This window comes from Nicotiana attenuata, unplaced genomic scaffold (genome assembly GCF_001879085.1).
Source record: "Nicotiana attenuata strain UT unplaced genomic scaffold, NIATTr2, whole genome shotgun sequence".
NCBI classification, from domain to species: Eukaryota; Viridiplantae; Streptophyta; class Magnoliopsida; order Solanales; family Solanaceae; genus Nicotiana; species Nicotiana attenuata.
Genome location: NW_017673227.1, coordinates 16,946 through 36,937, shown reverse-complemented (window position 1 = coordinate 36,937; position 19,992 = coordinate 16,946). Strand labels below are relative to the sequence as shown.

The following is a 19,992-nucleotide window of genomic DNA, read 5'->3' as shown; positions in this document are numbered from 1 at the left end:
TCGCGGCACGACGCAGAATCTTGTCTAATCATTGGCGAGTAACACCTTTGACTTCTGACGATCAAAGTCACCTCCATAATAATGCTTTACTCTTTGTGTGTTCACTAAGAACGTTCTCTCGCCACCTAAAATGCACAACTCAATTGCACCATGTGGAGTGACTCTCACTACCTCAAACGGGGCCTACCATCTCGATTTGAGCTTCCCAGGAAAGAGTCTCAACCTCGAATTGAACAAAAGAACGAATTGGCCCGGTTCGAACTCGTGATGATGGATATGATTATCATGCCAGCGCTTGGTCTTTTCTTTATATAACTTGGCATTCTCATACGCGTGCAAGCAAAACTCATCAAGCTCGTTCAATTGCATCAACCGTTTTCCACCCGCTAAATCTGCATCAAAGTTCAGCTTTTTTATCGCCCAATAGGCCTTGTGCTCAAGTTCTACCGGTAAAATGGCATGTCTTCCCATAAACCAGCTTGTAAGGGGAGGTTCAGATTAGAGTTTTGTAGGCGGTCCGGTATGCCCATAGAGAATCATCAAGCTTTGCAGCTAAATCTTTCCTACTTGCACTAACCGTCTTCTCCAGAATCTGCTTTATCTCTCTATTTGACACTTCAACTTGTCCACTAGTCCGAGGATGGTAAGCGGTTGTAACCTTATGTCTGACCCTGTATTTTTCTTAGACATTATCCAATAGCTTATTACAGAAATAGGTACCCCCATCACTTATCATCACTCTCGGGGTGTCGAACCTTGTAAAGATATGCTTTTTCACAAATTTGACCACCACCTTGGCATCATTGGTAGGAAGAGCAATGGCCTCCACCCACTTCGGCACATAGTCATCGGCCACCAAAATGTACTTACACCCACTGGACGAGGGAAACGGACCCATAAAATTAATTTCCCACATATCAAAGATTTCAACCTCCATAATACCATGCAATGGCATCTCATGCCTTTCGTATTTGTTCCTGTTCTCTGGCATTTATCACACCTCCTTACAAACTCATGGGCATCTTTGAACAAGCTAGGCCAATAGAAACCTGATTGCAAAACCTTTGCTGCCGTTTTGTCACCCGCATGATGACCACCATAAGGCGATGCATGACAGTCATGTAAGATAGCATTTATTTTAGATTCGGGAACACATCTTCTCATTAATTGATTAATACAAGATTTGAACAGAAATGGCTCATCCCGCACATATGACCTCACATCTCGCAAGAACTTCTTTTTAACATGAGGTTCAAGATCAGGCGGCATTTCTCCACTTGCTAGATAGTTTACAAAATATGCATACCATGGCACCTCCCTAGTAGTAACGGCCAACAATTGCTCATCTGGGAAGGTTTCCTTGATGACATCTACCTCAACTACATGATTTCGAGTTTCTAACCTGGACAAGTGATCAGCCACTTGATTCTCTGTTCCTTTACGGTCTCAGATCTCCAAGTCAAATTCCTGCAAGAGTAAAACCCAACGAATTAGCCTTGGTTTAGCATCTTTCTTTTCAAACAAATACCTGATGGCTGCATGGTCTGTGTAGACGATGACTTTGCTGCCAACCAAATAGGCCCAATATTTATCGAACGCCCACACTACAGCAATCAACTCCTTTTATGTCACAGTATAATTTATTTGAGCAGGAGTGAGAGTCTTGCTTGCGTAGTAAATGGAGTGAAATATTTTGCTCCTCCTTTGGCCTAATACGGCCCCAATTGCACCATCACTAGCGCCGCACATCTGCTCAAATGGTTTGTTCCAGTCAGGAGCCACTATGGTTAGTGCACTCACTAACTTCTTTTTCAGCTCCTCGAATGCTTTCAGACAAGCATCGTCAAACTTGAACGGCAAATCCTTCTCTAACACCATGCATAAAGGAGAGGAAATTTTTGAGAAATCCTTTATAAATCAACGATAAAAACCTGCATGTCTCAGAAAACTCCTAAATCCTTTCACTGAGATTGGTGGTGGAAACTTTTCATTTGCTTCCACCTTAGCTTTGTCAACTTCCAGTCCTTCTTTGGACACCTTGTGCCCCAGCATATACCTTCACGTGCCATAAATGGCATTTTTCCCAATTCAGTACCAGATTTGTCTCCTCACACCTAGCAAGAACTTTAGGAAGATTGATTAAGAATTCATCAAAAAAAGAACCAAACACAAAAAAAATCATCCATAAAGACCTCCACAAACCGTTTCACCATATTGGTGAAAATAACCATCATACACCTTTGAAAAGTCGCAGGTGCGTTACACAACCCGAATGGCATTCTCTTAAAGGCATAAATTCCATAAGGGCATGTAAAAGTGGTCTTTTCTTGATCTTCAGGGGCAATAGCAATCTGATTATACCCTAAATAGCCGTCAAGGAAACAATAGTATTCCTGTCCGGCTAACGTGTCAAGCATTTGATCAATGAATAGGAAAGGGAAGTGATCTTTTCGTGTAGCATTAGTCAACTTCCCATAATCCATGCATATTCGCCAACCGGTCACAGTCCTAGTTGGGATTAATTCATTTTGTTTCATTCACTACAACAGTCATACCCCTCCCCCCTTTTGTACACATTGAACAGGGGTTACCCACTTACTGTCAGAGATAGGAAATACTATACCTGCGTCGAGCCACTTAATCACTTCTTTTCTTACCGACTCTTTCATGATTGGATTTAGGCGGTGTTGATGTTCCATGCTAGGCTTGTGTCCCTTTTCCATGAGTATTTTGTGCATGCAGAAGCAGGTCTAATACCCTTTATGTCAGACATTGTCTAACCAATGGCATGCTTGTGCTCCCTCAGCACCCTTAAGAGCTTTTCTTCCAGCAATTTAGACAAATGAGAAGAAACAATCATAGGTAAAGTGTTAGAACTTCCCAAATATGCATAATGAAGCTCAAACTGGGATCCTTCCCTTATCTATTCACAAGATGCATCAAGAATTTGCAACATCTACTCAACCTCTTCTTCAAGTTCCACATGATTGAACAACATCAATGCCTTTTCTAGTGCATCTTCTTTAAATACACTTGGCTTTATGGTTCATTTATCTCCACCACAGAAATCATGGCCAGGTCCTCACAATGACGAGGCAACTGAATAGATCGACATACATTGCAGTCTGCTTCTTCATTGTCCACCCTCAAGATCATCTCACCTTCTTGGACTTTGATAATTGCATCTCCAGTGGCCAAAAGAGGTCGTCCTAAGATGATATGAACTAACTCATCATCCTCATAGTCAAGGATGATAAGATCTACAAGGAAAATAAACTTCCCAATCTGCAACAAGACGTCCTGAATTACCCCCTCAAGATAACCATAAGATCTATCAGCTAACTGTAGCATCACCGTGGTGGGTCTCGAAGATCCTAAGCCTAATTGTTTGAACACTGACAACGGCATCAGATTGAAACTTGCACCCAAATCACACAAGGCTCTACCCACATCAATTTCATCAATCCTCACGAGGATGGTAAAACTACTCGGATCCTTAAGCTTTTGTGGAAGCTTATGTTGAAACCTGGAAGTGCACTCCTTAGTAAGTGCGACGGTCTCAAACTCAGTTAACCTCCTCTTATTTTCCACTATATCCTTAATATATTTTGCATCTTTTGGTACCTCTCGGAGCATGTCCACCAAAGGGATGTTCAAGTGCATCTAATTTAGCATATCTACAAATTTGTGAAACAAGTGGTCATCATTATCCTTTCTCAATATTTGAGCGAAAGGGGGCGGCACCCTCTCTGATATATACTCAGACTCTGTTTTGTTTCTCTCATCTACCTCTACAGGTTTTGGCACTTTTTGTTCTTCAAGCCCAGACTGCTCATTTTTCTTCTTAGACACTTTTACCAACCCTTTCCCATTTCTCAACGTCACTACATTGACTTGAGGATTTTTCTCTGTATCACTTGCGAGAGCTCTAGCACGTCTAGTATTCTGATTGTTAGCCATTTTCCCAAACCGCCTCTCTAGATTTCTGAACTCTGTGCGCAATTGTTGATTATCAGCCTAGCTTGTTGATTCTCAGTTATAACCTTCAGATTTTCTATCAAGAGCTTTTTCATCATGTCAGTCAAACTCTCTTCTGCTTGCTGTGGAGGTTTAGGTGGTTGATTGTAATTAGCTTGAGGTCTGATATTCTGATTTCCACCCCAAAGAGGTTATGATGATTCCTCCAGTTCGGATTGTATGTGTTACCATATTGAGCATTTTGATTCGTCGGCCCTCTAGCTTATTGCCCCACAAAGTAGATGGATTCAGGATTCACGGGGCATATGTCAATCGTGTACCTTCACCACATAACTCGCAGTAAGTAGACATCTGTTGCACATGCTGCATCTGTTGTGCTTAGTGCATTGTCATTTTATTCATCTGGTTTGCTAATCTCGCTATATCTGCCCTCATGGCTGAGAGATCATCAAGCTTAATTACACTTGTTGCCTTTTGTTTAAGTGCTCTTCGTCGTTCCCCATCTCTTTGCAAATTATTATCATTAGCAGTAAAATTGTTTAGCAGGATCTGGAACTCACTATACGGTCTTGCCATGCAACTTACCCCACATACTGAGTCAAGATTTATCTTTGATGCCTCGTCCAACCCATCAACGAAAGTGTGATCCAACACCTCATCAGTTTGACAATGATGTGGGCAGTCTCTGAGTAGCTTCTTGTATCTTTCCCAAGATTGTCGAAGTGTCTCGCCATCTCGTTGTTGAAAACTAAGAATCTGACTCCTAGGGACTTTGTCTTTTTAGTGGGAAAAAACTTGATTAAGAATTTCCTTGCTAGATCATCCCAATTATGCATTGAGTTCGCGAGTTCCTTTTGCAACCATTCCTTAGCTTCCCAGCAATGAAAAGGGAAACAATGTCAGCCTGACATAGTCCTTGGAAACGTTCGGATAATTGTAAGTGTCTGTAATTTCTAGGAAGTTCTGAATGTGCCTCTGCGTATCTTCATGAGATAGACCCACGTACTGCCCTATGGACTGAATCAGCTGTACCATGTACTGTTTGAGTTCAAAGTGACCCGTGATATCAGGCTACACAATAGCCTGAGTCAAATTATCAAGATTGGGCCTTGCAGCTTCTATCACCGGACGCTCTTCATTACCTGCCATCTCTATTGGCTGTGGTTGAACAACGATGTCCAACTCTCTTTCGATTCTAGTTCTAGCTTCGACTTCCCTCCCCAATCTGTGAAGTGTTCATTTGATTTCAGGATCAAGGGGAAGGAGATTGTTTGCACTGCTACTCCTCCGCATTCAAGAGAAGAGCCCGCGTTATCACAAATAAAGCAAACTAAAAATTAAAACTTGAACGAATAATGAATAAAAACTTAAAAATAAACAATCAATAAATAAGTCCCCGCCAAGGGCACCAAAAACTTATTGGGACCAAACACGCACGCAAGTATACGTGGTTGTTAAGTAATAAAGTGACTCGAAAGTCGGATGTCGAACCCACAGAGACTTAGATTAATCGTTAACTAAGCAAACTAAAATCAATTAATTGTCCAATATAATCAAGAGTGATGTTTTTCTATTAATCTACTATTGCGAAAATTAAACAAGTAACAACTAATTTGACAAGAATGCGAATGGATATGATGAGACTTTAATTTAGAGGAGATGCAAATTCTAGGGTTGTGGTTGGTTTAACAATCCTATTAAGTTCAATAATCACACTCGTTAATCCGAATTATCTATGGTTGCTAGTTGACCGGATCATTTATATAAATAGCATGTTCCCACAATACTATCCGTCTATCCATAATATATCAACCCTATATTCCTATGATATTGAATCTATCATGAACGAATATAATACGTCATTCAACTAAGCAAGATTGTTAGGTATATTCCTATGCTAACCGCGAAATCTTTTCCCGAGCCACGGGTTCAAAAACAAGCTCTCTTTAATTCTACTCTAATCTAAACATGGATTTCCCAAGCATCGCAAAGATAGTAGGGTGAATTGGTAGCTACAACAATTCACAAGTTTCTACTAGAATTAAAGAAACAACCACAAGATGATAATCCAAATTTAGTTTCAATAGGAGTAGCATAATAGTTTTGGGAATTAGGATTTTGAGTTTAATTACTCGCTGGCTTTTAACCACTTTTATAATTCCAATGCCAAAAAAAATTAATGCTTTATTATTTTTAAACTTAATATATAAATATATTTTCTACATGTAAATTTATTCGGTACGGTTCGGTATTTTTTTGGTTTATTTTCAGAAAATAAAAAATCTACCCTAATTATTAGTACGATTATAAATTTTGTAAAACTCTACAATTTTATTAAAAGAAACCTAAAAATCGGTTCGATACGGTATAATTCGATCAGTATGGTCGATTTTTAAATATTCATTGACACCCCTACGGTCTTACCATCCAAATTAAATATCTCTTTGGCCTCGTAGTAATGACGGCCATCTATCTATTGTATTGGGGAAAATTATATTTATATATAAAGGTGACGTGTCAAGACACGTGGATTAGTCAAATGGTCAAAGAATCGCAATTAGCCACGAGTCAGGAGTTACAACATATACGAGCAAAGAAAGAGGAAGAGGCACGGGACATCAGACAAGTAACACGGCGCCCGTACCTATTTAAGTCATTTATATCCGAGAATCAGAAGGAATGAATCTGACAATAGAAAAGAGTGCAGATACGGCATTTAATGAGCATTAAATGCTGAATACGTTAGAGAATATATTTTGAATGTAATGATTGTGTAACGTAGCATTCAATGTCTTAATTACTCATAATAGCCTCATTATGATTTGAGCAAAACGTATATTCTCAAAGGTACCTATAAAAAGGAGATATATGATCAGTTGTAAGGACATGAAAGACTATTGAAATAGACATTGATTTATTTGTTTCTCTTGATTACCATCTTGCTATCCAGAATTACTTCTTTTTATTCATTTTCTTGATTATCAGTAACCCGAGTTCTTCTAAATTTTAGCTTTGACTAAAAATCCATTTTTTGGTTAAACAAATTGGTTCCGTTACCGGGAATCTGATAATCTATTTNGAGCCAAGGCTAAAGAAAACCTTATTGTAGTTAGGGTAAAAGCTATGTACTAAAACGGGTTATACAGAAAAACCTCGTGTTTATTATTTTTTCCTAAAAATCTGTTACAAGAAAAACAGTTACGAGAAAGTTATAGATGTACTTTAAATACATGTAAAGTATTATTCAAAAGCTTGTCAAGGTTCAAAAATAAAAACTTGTCAAAGTTATTACAAAGAAACATGTGTGTTCCTATTTCTTTTATCGTATGATAACACCATCATGAAGTTGAGACTTCTTCTTCATTAAGTTTTGAAATATAAAAGGGCCCTCTTTTATAAAACTCATGTTTAAATTATTTAGTCATGAGATTAACAAAAGCATTTTCAAAAAACAAAAATGCAAATCATTCTATAAGTCCTTAAGAGTAAAGGCAGGAATAGAATAAACAGAAGTCTAAGGTAATAACACAAAAAACTTCTTAAATACTTAAGACTAAGTACGAACTTAGTCATAAAACTATGAAATTGTTTATACAAACTGCCCCATAAAGTTGGGGACTTGCGTTCCAAAAACCAACCCTCAAATGAAGCTAAGGGTTTGATTACAATTTTTCTAAAATAAACCCTCAAATGAAGCCAAGGGTTTCTAGCACAACTTTCCAAAGTGGTACCTGCAAAAAAAAAGGAATTCAAGATAAATATTTCTAAGAAGATGTGGGAACTGAAGTTGAGCAAGAGCATCGGCAGATATGGTTTCAACTTGGCTTGTGGCAGTAGGTTCGATTGGGATTGAAGAAGATGTGATACCCGTATGAGCTTCAACCACGGGAGCTTCAATCACGGGAGAAGGAAAGTCCTTTGTTTGCTGAGCTTGTTCAATGGTCTCATTAACCTTAGCTAATTCTGACTCCAGGTCGAAGTTTTCTTGCCCAGCTTCAATTAGGGTATCACGACGTGAATTCAAAAAAGCCCAACTTATCTCAACATCAAATTTTTCTTCAAGGATCTCATAATCCTTTTCCCAAGCAGCAACTTCATTCTTGAGCTCTTCATTTTCGGCCAAGGCGGAATTACAAGAAGCTTGAAGGGAAGCATGAGAGCTCTCTAAAGCACGTATCTTATCAGCAGAGACTCTAAGGTCTTCTTGTGCTTGGGTTAAGTTTTGCACAAGCTCCTCAGCATAAACTTCTTTTTGATTCAACAGAGCCTTCAACGCCCTGTTCTCCTCGCTAGCCTTAGATAGCTGCTCTGAAAAGGAGGATTCAAGGCGTTCTTTTTCTTTCTCAGCTTGGCTCAAGGAAGCCTTGATCACCGCTTGCTCCGAAGTTAATGCTCGCACTTGCTGTTCCAAGGTACTCCTGCTCTCTTGTAAATCCTCCATGTTAATTTGAGCACTGTCAAACTGTTCCTTCCAATTGTTTGCTTCCAACTGAGAATCACGTGCTACCTTCTCCAAGATGGAGATTCTGTTCATCAGCTCAGTGCCAATAAGATTGGCCTAAGGAAAAAGGAAGGGAAATAAGAATCTTGAGGGTAAAATTTTTTACAAAGTAAAGAAGAGAAAGAAAGAAAATACCTTCAAAGTGGCATGCACTATGTCATTCATTAAAGTCAGGCTGCTATGGCTCTTTAGTTTTGCTTTCTCGATTGGGCCAATTAAAGGCTCGAGCCAAACGTCAGCTTGACCTGACTTTCTCAAGAGGCTACTATCAGCAGGGACTTCAATAGTAACGCTCCTCATAGCAGTACTTCTACTCGAAGAACCCACCTCCGTATGGTGAACGATAGGTGGGGGAATTGTTAAGGGAGGAGTGGTGGAAGGAGTAAAAATAGTAGAGGGAGGAACAGAGACAGTTGAGGCAGGTAAAGAAAGAATCACAGGTGCGGGAGTTGAAAAGGNTCGGAAGCTACGAGGAAACTCAAGGAAAGCCTTCGAGAATTCCCCGCTACAACGTGGAATGATGTTTATAACAGGTATAGCACGAAGCTGAGGATTGAGGAAGATACCGTTCCACGATTTCAAAAAGAAGAAAAGGTAAGTTCGAGACGTTCAGAGTACGAAAAAAGATCCGGTAAAAACAGGTACGAGCCTTATATGGGACCCGTGGGAAAGGACTCGCGGTCAAAGCAAGATCACCAAAGGTACGATCATAAATCTAGAAATAGAGAATCAGGTTCTTCATCAAGATTTAGAAACGAGAGAAATAACCATGAGTCGCGAGATGATGATCGAAATTTAAAAGCAAGGTTCAGTGGTTACAACTTCAATGTCAGCACCTCCGAGCTCGTAGCTGTATTGAGAAGCATGGGAGATAAGGTTCGATGGCCAAAGGAGATGAGATCGAATCCAAATAGGCGCAATCCTGATCATTGGTGCGAGTTTCATAACGACCACGAACATAAAACGGCAGATTGCAGATTTTTACAGAGCGAAGTTGATCACTTATTAAAAAAAGGGTATCTTACTGAGTTGTTCAGTGAGAAAGGCAAACAAGCTTATATGAAGAACAGACAGGAGCCTCCAAAACCCCCTTCCCCCAAAACGTAACTGTCAACGTTATAAGTGGGGTGAAGACATCAATGGTATATCGTNTTGGGTTAAGTTTTGCACAAGCTCCTCAGCATAAACTTCTTTTTGATTCAACAGAGCCTTCAACGCCCTATTCTCCTCGCTACCCTTAGATAGCTGTTCCGAAAAGGAGGATTCAAGGCGTTCTTTTTCTTTTCTCAGCTTGGCTCAAGGAAGCCTTGATCACCGCTTGCTCCGAAGTTAATGCTCGCACTTGCTGTTCCAAGGTACTCCTGCTCTCTTGTAAATCCTCCATGTTAATTTGAGCACTGTCAAACTGTTCCTTCCAATTGTTTGCTTCCAACTGAGAATCACGTGCTACCTTCTCCAAGAGGGAGATTCTATTCATCAGCTCAGTGCCAATAAGATTGGCCTAAGGAAAAAGGAAGGGAAATAAGAATCTTGAGGGTAAAAATTTTTACAAAGTAAAGAAGAGAAAAAAAGAAAATACCTTCAAAGAGGCATGCACTATGTCATTCTCTAAAGTCAAGCTGCTATGGCTCTCTTGTTTTGCTTTCTCGATTGGGCCAATTAAAGGCTCGAGCCAAACGTCAGCTTGACCTGACTTTCTCAAGAGGCTACTATCAGCAGGGACTTCAATAGTAACGCTCCTCATAGCAGTACTTCTACTCGAAGAACCCACCTCCGTATGGTGAACGATAGGTGGGGGAATTGTTAAGGGAGGAGCGATGGAAGGAGTAAAAATAGTAGAGAGAGGAACAGAGATAGTTGAGGCAGGTAAAGAAAGAATCACAGGTGCAGGAGTTGAAAAGGAAGATAAAGGAAGTTCATCTAAAACAGGCCCTAAGTTGCCACTATCAAAACCACTGATAAAAAGCTGGTTAATGGACTCACGAGTATGATGTGAAGTGACGTCATCATCAGGAATAATAACGCGGGTATCATCAGGCTCGGAGAGAGGAAGACGAGGTGAGATTTCAGCTTCGTCGTCAGATACGACACGTCTTCTAGCTCGTGGTCTCGTCACTAGGGAGCCTCCTTCATCCTCTTTTTCTGAGTCTTCTTCTTCAGTAGCTTTTCTTTTTGCAGAAGAAGAACCCAAGACTATTTCTCGGGCTGAAGAGGTACGAGTACCCAAAGAGTCACGAGAGGCCGCAACTGCCTCAGCAGTAACCCCTCGAATAGCAAATCCTGATAAAAAGAAGGATAAAAGTTATAACAATAAGAGAAAATATTTATATACGTGAAAGATAAAATAGAAACTCTTACCATGAGTCTTTACTTTCCAACCGTAACGGTTGGAAAGGTTTTTCCATGACCTACCCTCCATTGGAGCGGTCCTCAATAATTTTTCTACCCAACCATGGAAGTTGGGCACATTCTCCACAACACCCATGGTTGCTGAGAAAAGAAAAGAAGCGTCATTAGAGAAACTAATAAGCTTGAAAGAAAAAGGCACGAGAAAGATATAACACTTACGTGCAAAGTTCCACTTCTCAGGGAAGGGAACGTTATCTTCACCCACTAAACCAGCAGTGGGGGCAGCAACAAACCGAGCATACCATCCATGGTCTTTATCATCTTCGGGGCTCACTAAAACCCTCTTGCTCCTGGCTGCTAGGGGTAAAAATGCCATTGCGGAAAAGCCTAGGGGAGTAGAGGTGAATTAGGTGGGGGAAAGTAAAGCCAACATCTGCCATGTTGGCGAGGTGCCTCAAGCAGGCGACAGCCCTCCAAACAATTGGACCAATTTGACCCAAACAAACCTTGAAAAAAGGGCAAAAATCTAGAATGACTAGGTCAATGGCTGGTCTAAACCCTAAAGTGAAAGGGTATGTATAAACAAAGGAGAATCCAATCATGTAGGAAGTGATCCTCTGATTTGGATTGGGAATGATAATTGGAAAATCACTACTCCAGTGACAGTCCTTACGAACTATATGAGCTAATATTTCTGTAATCTGAGTAGGGAAAGCATCGGCATGATCTAAAGTAGCGACTTGGTTCCTAAGAGATTCCCTATCATGGTGAAAAAATAGTTTTGTTGGAGCTATCTCTTCAACTAGAGGCTCTCGTAAGGGCTCAGAAGGTTCTTTGTTCCTAGAAGAAGACCTTTGAGAAAGGGAACCTCTAGTTCTCGAAGAGGGACCAGAACTAGGAGAAGGCGTGGATGAGCTACCACCGCGAGCAGATCCCAAGCTACGGAGTCTGCCCCCTCTTCTATGCCTAATGGGGGCGTTGGGGAAGTTATCTAAAATAGGGGTTCTCCTAGGGTTAGGGTTTGGTGAAGTCATGACGAAGAAGACTGAAGTGAAGAAGAAATGAATAGAGATTTGAAGAATTAAAGTGTTCGATACGCTTTATGTGGTAAAAGACAAGTAAAGAAGTTATATTTATACTGATGGGTAACCGGCAAAAGGAAAAAGTACAATGAAGGAAGGGCCATAATAATGATAACTGACACTTCGTGAACAGGAAAGCCGAAAAGAAAGCCTAAGAAAGTGCTGCAAAATTGTAAAACCAATAAGAGGGTGACATGTGTGTAACGTATTAAATGGAAGTGACAATTGAAGCGTCAATTTTGTCAGAGCATTAATGGTGACAAAAATTCTCTTTTTGAAATCCACTTCCCAAATATTCAACTGATGAATAAATGGAAAGTGGGGGGGGGGGGGACTATATGTATTGGGGAAAATTATATTTATATATAAAGGTGACGTGTCAAGACACGTGGATTAGTCAAATGGTCAAAGAATCGCAATTAGCCACGAGTCAGGAGTTACAACAGATATGAGCAAAGAAAGAGGAAAAGGCACGGGACATCAGACAAGTAACACGGCGCCCGTACCTATGTAAGTCATTTATATCCGAAAATCAGAAGGAATGAATCTGACAATAGAAAAGAGTGCAGATACGGCATTTATGAGCATTAAATGCTGAATACGTTAGAGAATATATTTTGAATGTAATGATTGTGTAACGTAGCATTCAATATCTTTAATTACTCATAATAGCCTCATTATGATTCGAGCAAAACGTATATTCTCAAAGGTACCTATAAAAAGGAGATATATGATCAGTTGTAAGGACACGAAAGACTATTGAAATAGACATTGATTTATTTGTTTCTCTTGATTACCATTTTGCTATCCAGAATTACTTCTTTTTATTCATTTTCTTGATTATCAGTAACCCGAGTTCTTCTAAATTTTAGCTTTGACTAAAAATTCATTTTTTGGTTAAACATCTATATGTGTCAAAATGTAATTGCTCATTATTTTTTCATTCATATAATTACCCTAGACAAATTTTTACACCGTGGCAGAATAAAAATATACTATTGTGTGTAAATATTTTTTCACTATCATACTATATAGAAAATAAAAATTATATACTATGATACGGAAAAATATACTATTGTTTGTTAATATAGCATTGTGTGTGAATATATTTACTAATTTTTATTTTTTATAGTATGGTATTATCTGTCCCTACTTTCCCATTCCGATATTATACAAGTGAAAACCATTCTCTCCTCTCCCGCCTCCCATCGTTTCATATTCCCTACAAAAACTCCCTTCCATTCTCTCCATTGCTTCATTTGCTTTCGATCATTTTCTTTTCTTCTCCGCTTTGCTCGATCATCTTCTCTTTTTTCCTTCTTTCTTCTCATTTTAACTTGAAAATTTTATTCATTTTTCTTTATGGTGGAAGAACTAGAATGATATACTAGCTACAACCAAAAAAGGCCATCCACCATAATTATATTCTCTAATAATTAAGACTAGACTTTTGCTTTTTAAATTCGTCAAAAAAAAAAAAACAGTTTGATCCTAACATGTCTTCTGCTATAAATGATGAAGATTTCAGCGTACGGAAAAAAAAGTTCTCTGCTTATGATCGTCTCAGTTGTGAAGGTTCTCCTATGAAAATGTCCCCTTGGAACCAAAGTTGTCATCTTAACAATCCCAATTTGGACAAATTTGACGAGGATGTTTCCAACAATAACTCCAAAATTTGCCTTATTGGTTCACTTGTTCGTGAAGAAGGCCATATATATTCTTTGGCTACTAAAAATGGTCTTCTTTACACGGGTTCCGACAGCAAAAATATACGTGTATGGAAGGATATGAAGGAATTCTCGGCTTTCAAATCCAATAGTGGTCTTGTTAAAGCCATTATTATTTCAGGTGATAAGATTTTCACTGGTCATCAAGATGGAAAAGTTCGAGTTTGGAAGGTAAAATATTGAATTGTATGACCACCTCTTATCTAAAAGTTTTAGCTATTAGAGAGAATAAATTTTTATCTATTTAATTGTGTTAGAATATTTTAACAGGCCCCTTCACCTGATTTTTTTAACGGTCCAAGCACGTAAAAAAAAGATTTTGATCCGGTTATCTTATTTTTTGGTTGTGGTTACGACTTCTTTTTAGTGGTTTCTTCTATTTACATATTTTTTTGAATCGAGGGTTTGTCGGAAACGGCCTCTCTATCAACATAAGGTAGGGGTAATGTCTACTTACAAACTACTTTTCCCAGAACCTACTTGTGGGACTATGAGCCTGTTTGGATGGGCTTGTTTTAAGTGACTTTTAAGTCAAAATAGCTTTTAAGTCATAAGTTAGGAATTCTAACTTTTTGCTTTTGGCTTGTTTTCGTCATTTTAGCTTAAAAACGAGTGCTTAAAAGCACTTTTTTACTTTATCCAAACACTACAAAATAGATTAAAAGCTATTTTAGCTTAAAAACACTTAAAACAAGCCAATCCAAACGGGCTCTATATTGTGTATGTTATTGTTGTTGGTGGTGGTGGTGTTGAGAATTGAACAGGAACGTAACCACCTCATCTAAAAAGCTTAAGTATTTGAAGAGGACACATTTTTGTCTACTTAAGGAGTTTAATTTCTACACGTTAACAATTTAGAAGATTATTTACATTATGAGGACCATTTAAAAGATAACTTTAACTAACCGCTTATAATAAGTGGAATTAGTAACCTGGATAATGAGATATGTTATCTTACATCAAGTTAAAATGATCATTTACTTAATTGTGTTACATCTCAACAGGTACAACCTAACAATCCTAGCAGTTATAAACCTGCTGGAACATTGCCAACATTCTTTGACATTTTCAAGGCTTCAATTAGGCCAAGCAACTACTTCATGTCAGCCAAACATAACAGAGCTTCCATTTGGATAAAGCATTGGGATGCCATTTCTTGTTTAAGCATGGACCATAACCATGGCCTTCTTTACTCTGCTTCATGGGACAGAACATTTAAGGTTTGGAAAGCTGACAATTCAAAATGTCTTGAATCTGTCAAAGCACATGAAGATGCAGTGAATTCTGTAGTTGCTAGTGTTGATGGCATAGTTTACACAGGGTCAGCTGATGGAACTGTCAAAGTTTGGCAAAGGGAATTTTCAGGAAAAATTATAAAACATGTTTTGGTAAATACCCTTTTGAATCAAGAATGTGCTGTGACTGCACTAACAGTTAACAAGTCTGGTACAGTTGTATACTGTGGATCATCAGATGGAGTTGTGAATTTTTGGGAAAAAGAGAAGAAATTGACACATGGGGGTGTACTCAAAGGTCATAAGTTGGCTGTTTTGTGTCTTGAATCAGCAGGAAATCTTGTTTTTAGTGGATCAGCAGATAAAACAATATGTGTTTGGAGAAAAGAAGGGTCAGTTCATACATGTTTGTCTGTGTTGACAGGTCATAATGGACCAGTGAAATGTTTGGCAGTGGAAGAGGATAAAGAGTCAACAAGAAATGACCAAAAATGGGTGCTTTATAGTGGGAGTCTTGATAAATCTGTGAAGGTTTGGAGTGTTTCAGAAATGGCACCTATTATGCATAATGGACATGAGGATCATGTCCAATAGGATTTAATTCCTAATTCTTTTTAAGTGTTGTTATGTTTTCTGTTACACTCCTTGCAAAGAGAGAAGAATACTAAAGATGGGGGTTATTATGTAATGGTAAGAGATATATAATTAAATGGTTTGTAAATTTGTTGGCCATTGATTTCTATATAAAATTAATTTTGGTTAATAATGGATGAATAAAGCGCTTACTTTTCCTTTCATATGTTGCACACTAAGTGGGCGTTTGGACATAGGAATTGTAAAATTCCAAAAAAGGGTAAAAAAAAAAATTTCAAGTGAAAATAGTATTTGAAATTTTGAGTTATGTTTAGACATGAATGTAATTTTGGGTTGCTTTTGAAGTTTTGTGAGTGAATTTTGAAAAATAGGTTTTCGGAGTTTTTCAAATTTTCCAAAATGCATCTTCAAGTGAAAATTGGAAATTGTATGAACAAACGCTGATTTCGGAAAAAGGTGAAAATCTTTTGGAAAATAGAAAGAAAATTTCTTATGTCCAAACGGCCTCTAATTGAACTCTGTTTCAAGTTCGAATTAAGGAAGAGAGTTGCACTAGTTTGACAGCTTAACATATTTTAATGATAAATTGTCTAAATGATCCAGAATAAAGTTGAAAAAATAAAGAAATTGCAAACATTATCCAAGAGTCATAGGCGACAACAATGTTGAGAAATGACATCTCCAATATTTTATTCATGTAAAAAGAAGCACAAAGTTGTATTTTATTAAGTAAAAAGGATGAACTAATGAGCCAACTGGAACAGATCCATAGTGATTTTATTTTGTGTCTCACACAAGTTACACTAGATGTGTGAGACCTCTTTTTATCTCACATATTTGTGGACCCATATCTTACAAATCTGGTCCACAAAATTCTGGGACCCACACAATTGTGAGACAAAAAAAGATTCTCATACAACTAGTGTCAGTTGCGTGAGGCAACAAAATAAAATTTTTCTGCTTGTATCTGTTGTTAATGAAGGAAATTAGGCAAATACGATGGATGCATCAACAGCCATAAAGATTGGCACTGAGGCGCGGAATAATGAGAACATCCAATGGTGTTGCTTTAGGTATAGTTAAACCAGGGCTCTCCGTCAAGTCAATAAGTTGATCGTCTACAGGCTTAGAAAACTCGAAAGCCTGAAGAAAACGTGCCAATGTCAAATGAAGAACTTGTAGCGCCAAAGATACACCAGGACAAGATCGTCTACCAGAACCAAACGGAATGAGCTCAAAATCTTGGCCTTTTACATCAACATTTGAATTACTCATAAAAAATCTGTCTGGTTTAAAAGAATCAGGATCTTCCCAAATTCTTGGATCTCTTTGTATTTTCCATACATTTACTATTAAACGAGTTCCAGGGGTAATTTTATAGCCACCAACTTCACATTCATCCATGGCTTCTCTAGGTCCTAATAGAGGACCAGCAGGGTATAAACGTAATGTTTCTTTAATAATGGCTTGAATATAGGCTAAGTTTTGTATGTCGGATTCGTCAATTTGTCTGTCTTTACCAACATGAAGATCTATTTCTTCTTGTGCTTTTCTCAATATTTCAGGATTGTTTAGGAGTAATGAAATTGCCCATGTTAGTGTTCCTGCTGTTGTGTCGCTGCCTCCAAGAATAAGCGCCTAGACCAAAAAGAATATTAAGTATACAACAAATTGTAAATGGTTTTGACTTTTAAAAAAATGACATTATCTTAAAAATATTTATACTATCAAATCACATCATATTTCAAATTTAATTAAGGGTATTTGCCTATATCAGTAAAACCAAATAACTTGAAAAATTAATAAGTTAACAAATTTTATGCAAAAATTTATTTATTAATATAAAGACTTAAAAAAGTTCATATTTGACACTCCATCTATTTCAATTCATGTGTTTTATTTTCTTTTTTAGTTTGTTTCATCAGGAAAAAAAAAGTTATTTTTCTATATTTAATAAGTTTTTAATTCAACACTCTCATTTTATTCCTAATGACATTCTCCCTTATATTAATTGACATGGCATGTTTGAGATGTACAAGATTCAAAAAGTAATTTTTGATATACTATAAACACTTGTAGTTTAAGACAAGATTCAAAAGTTCTCTTTATATTCTTAAATTTCATGTCTAATCAATTATGAAGCATAAAATAAAATGGAGAAAGTATAATCTAAACTTTTAGATGAGGTTATTACACTATATATATCTGCTTCTCGAAGAACCAACTTTAAGCAGGCGGAAACAAAAATGACACAGAAGATTTAAGAGCATACCAAGCAAGTGGACTTGATACTTGTATCAGCATCATATTGAAAATTAGAGAGTCTCCCTTCTTCTTGAAGTGATAACATAACATCAATGAAATCTTGTGCACCTTCATTCTTAGCCTCATGACTAAATTTTGTCTTGTCACGGTGTTCTTGTAGCCAGCCTTCAAGTATAGAATCAAGCTCTTTAGCTGTTCTTTTCATAGCCTTTTCATGCCCTTTTATATCAAACCACCCAAGAATTGGAAAAGCATCAGATGGTACAAAAATTCCAATCAAATGAAAGAATTGATTTATTGCCTTTTGACAACGTCTAGCTTCATTATCATCACATGTTGCTCCTGCACCAAAATAACGCTTTCCAGCAACCATTCTAACAATTACGTTCAAAGTTAAATCCTCAAACCACCTTTTGAGTTCCACAAGCACCGGCCTGCAGTTAGAGGTCATGTCAATTATTTTATTAACATAAATGTAAAGTTGAATTAGAGGAAATTATCCTAGGAGCAATTGAATAGAAGAAAATTGTATATAAACATCTTTTATGTTAATTTACTAATTTCCTGTATTATTTTTATCAGTTTTCGTCAAAAAGGCCATATAACGCAAAGAATATTGTGTCAATATATTGATTTCTACGTTGAATTGTGAATAAAATATTGAGATTTTTACATTCCTATGCCACATAAGAAACCTTATTACCCTTAATGTTTAAGGTTTGACTTAATTACACTTAGTATATCAAATTACCAATTCTATACCATAATTAATTACGGGTATAATTAATTGTACATTTTTTACTCCTTAATTAAAGGAATCTGCACGTTTCTCTCTCCTAACCCCTCAGTCCCACCCACGTTTTACCCATACCCACGTTTTTTTTTTTTTACCATTTTCCATCTTCTGAAACCAAATTCTCCCTCTAAATTCACAGAAAATTGAAGAAACCCTTCAACAAAGTTGGTTCCCCATTTTACTCCAGTTGAAGTTCATCAATGAAGAACAACAAAGTTCATCAAAATTGAAGTCAAATCTTCAAAGTTCATACACACATTTACCTTCAGCTTTAAATTTTCTCAATGAAGAAGAACAAACCTTCAAAGAGACAAGAAAGCACCAATTCCACTATTGACAGCCATTAAAAAGCTTTGAAGCTTTGAATTCAAATTTGGGTTTTCAAAAATTATTATTTATTTTGATTGGGTGTTGTTGAAAATAATTGGGAATATGTTTTGGAGTTTATATCTCAATTTTGAGGGGTTTTGGTGAAAATTAGACTTGATTTTGACTGAAATTCAGATTGAAACTCGAAGAAGAAGAAGACATATTGCAGAAATTGTAGATAAATTGTAGCATGATTCAAATTTTACCTGTGGCCAGAGTTGTTGTTGACCCACAATTTGTACAGCTCTTGGATCCCCATCTCCACTTCTGATACTTGAACATGCTTAAGAGTATCAAGTCTCCGATTCGAAAGAAGTTCATACATAGCAATTTTTCTCATCTCACGCCAGAAAGTGCTATAAGGTGCAAACCCAAATACTGCATAACCATAACCCATGTGTTTAGCAGCAACAGTTGTAGGACGGCTAGCCAAAGCTTTGTCATTTAAAGTAAAACATTCTTTTGCCATTTCCCAACTGCTCACCACAAAAGCTCGACGACTGCCTAATCTTAGGTTAAATGCTGGACCATAATTGTCAGCCATGGCTCCGAGTGTCCGATACAGAAGTTGTTCTGCGCCGCCTAGTAAGTGAAGATGGCCTATAATTGGCCATGCACCAGCTGGTTCAGGAGCATGTTTTTTACATGTAGAGTTTTTATTTTTGAAAACAAAATATAAGAAAATGAATACTCCAAGGAGTGGTAACAAGAAATAGGTGTCCATGTATTGATATCTTTGTGAAAGACTAATTGGGGAATGAAAGAAAGGATATGTGTTAAGTTGTGAGGGAACTTTCAAATGAATTTATAGGTTTGTTTCAACAACTTTGGATGAGTTATATTGCATGGAGCATTCTCTACACATTAACGGCATGCTACATGTTTGTCTGCTACATTGACTTCAGGTTCATTGACTTTCTATAGAATTATTATGGAGTATATATATATGTATAAATGCACACTGAACTTAACCATTTTTAGGGCGCGTTTGATATGAAGAAAAATGTTCTCCTCGAAAAATATTTTTCTAAAAAATATTTTCTTGAAAAATAAATAATTTTCTTATTTTTTGGTGTTTGGTTAGGTAGCAATTTCT

General features: G+C 37.4%; 4 protein-coding genes across 4 annotated transcripts; 1 reads left to right on the top strand and 3 right to left on the bottom strand.

The window, feature by feature from the left end:
• Positions 1 to 493: 493 nt before the first annotated feature.
• On the bottom strand, positions 494 to 2,483 carry LOC109215773. Its single transcript, XM_019379883.1, has 7 exons — positions 2,269 to 2,483; positions 1,932 to 2,056; positions 1,717 to 1,868; positions 1,529 to 1,604; positions 943 to 1,436; positions 756 to 832; positions 494 to 671 (listed from the first exon to the last, which is right to left on the bottom strand). Exons 1-7 carry the CDS (start codon positions 2,481 to 2,483, stop codon positions 494 to 496), a joined length of 1,317 nt encoding a protein of 438 aa, XP_019235428.1.
• A 556-nt stretch (positions 2,484 to 3,039) lies between these two features.
• LOC109215772 lies at positions 3,040 to 3,960 on the bottom strand. The gene is made up of 2 exons (XM_019379882.1): positions 3,790 to 3,960; positions 3,040 to 3,663 (listed from the first exon to the last, which is right to left on the bottom strand). The coding sequence occupies exons 1-2, from the start codon at positions 3,958 to 3,960 to the stop codon at positions 3,040 to 3,042; spliced, it is 795 nt and encodes a 264-aa protein (XP_019235427.1).
• Positions 3,961 to 13,263: 9,303 nt separating this feature from the next.
• Positions 13,264 to 15,667, top strand: LOC109215778 (myosin heavy chain kinase B-like). The gene is made up of 2 exons (XM_019379887.1): positions 13,264 to 13,808; positions 14,642 to 15,667. The coding sequence occupies exons 1-2, from the start codon at positions 13,407 to 13,409 to the stop codon at positions 15,464 to 15,466; spliced, it is 1,227 nt and encodes a 408-aa protein (XP_019235432.1). The 5' UTR covers positions 13,264 to 13,406; the 3' UTR covers positions 15,467 to 15,667.
• A 684-nt stretch (positions 15,668 to 16,351) lies between these two features.
• Positions 16,352 to 19,620, bottom strand: LOC109215771 (cytochrome P450 82C4-like). Its single transcript, XM_019379881.1, has 3 exons — positions 19,103 to 19,620; positions 17,739 to 18,165; positions 16,352 to 17,104 (listed from the first exon to the last, which is right to left on the bottom strand). The coding sequence occupies exons 1-3, from the start codon at positions 19,618 to 19,620 to the stop codon at positions 16,475 to 16,477; spliced, it is 1,575 nt and encodes a 524-aa protein (XP_019235426.1). The 3' UTR covers positions 16,352 to 16,474.
• Between the last annotated feature and the right edge of the window lie 372 nt (positions 19,621 to 19,992).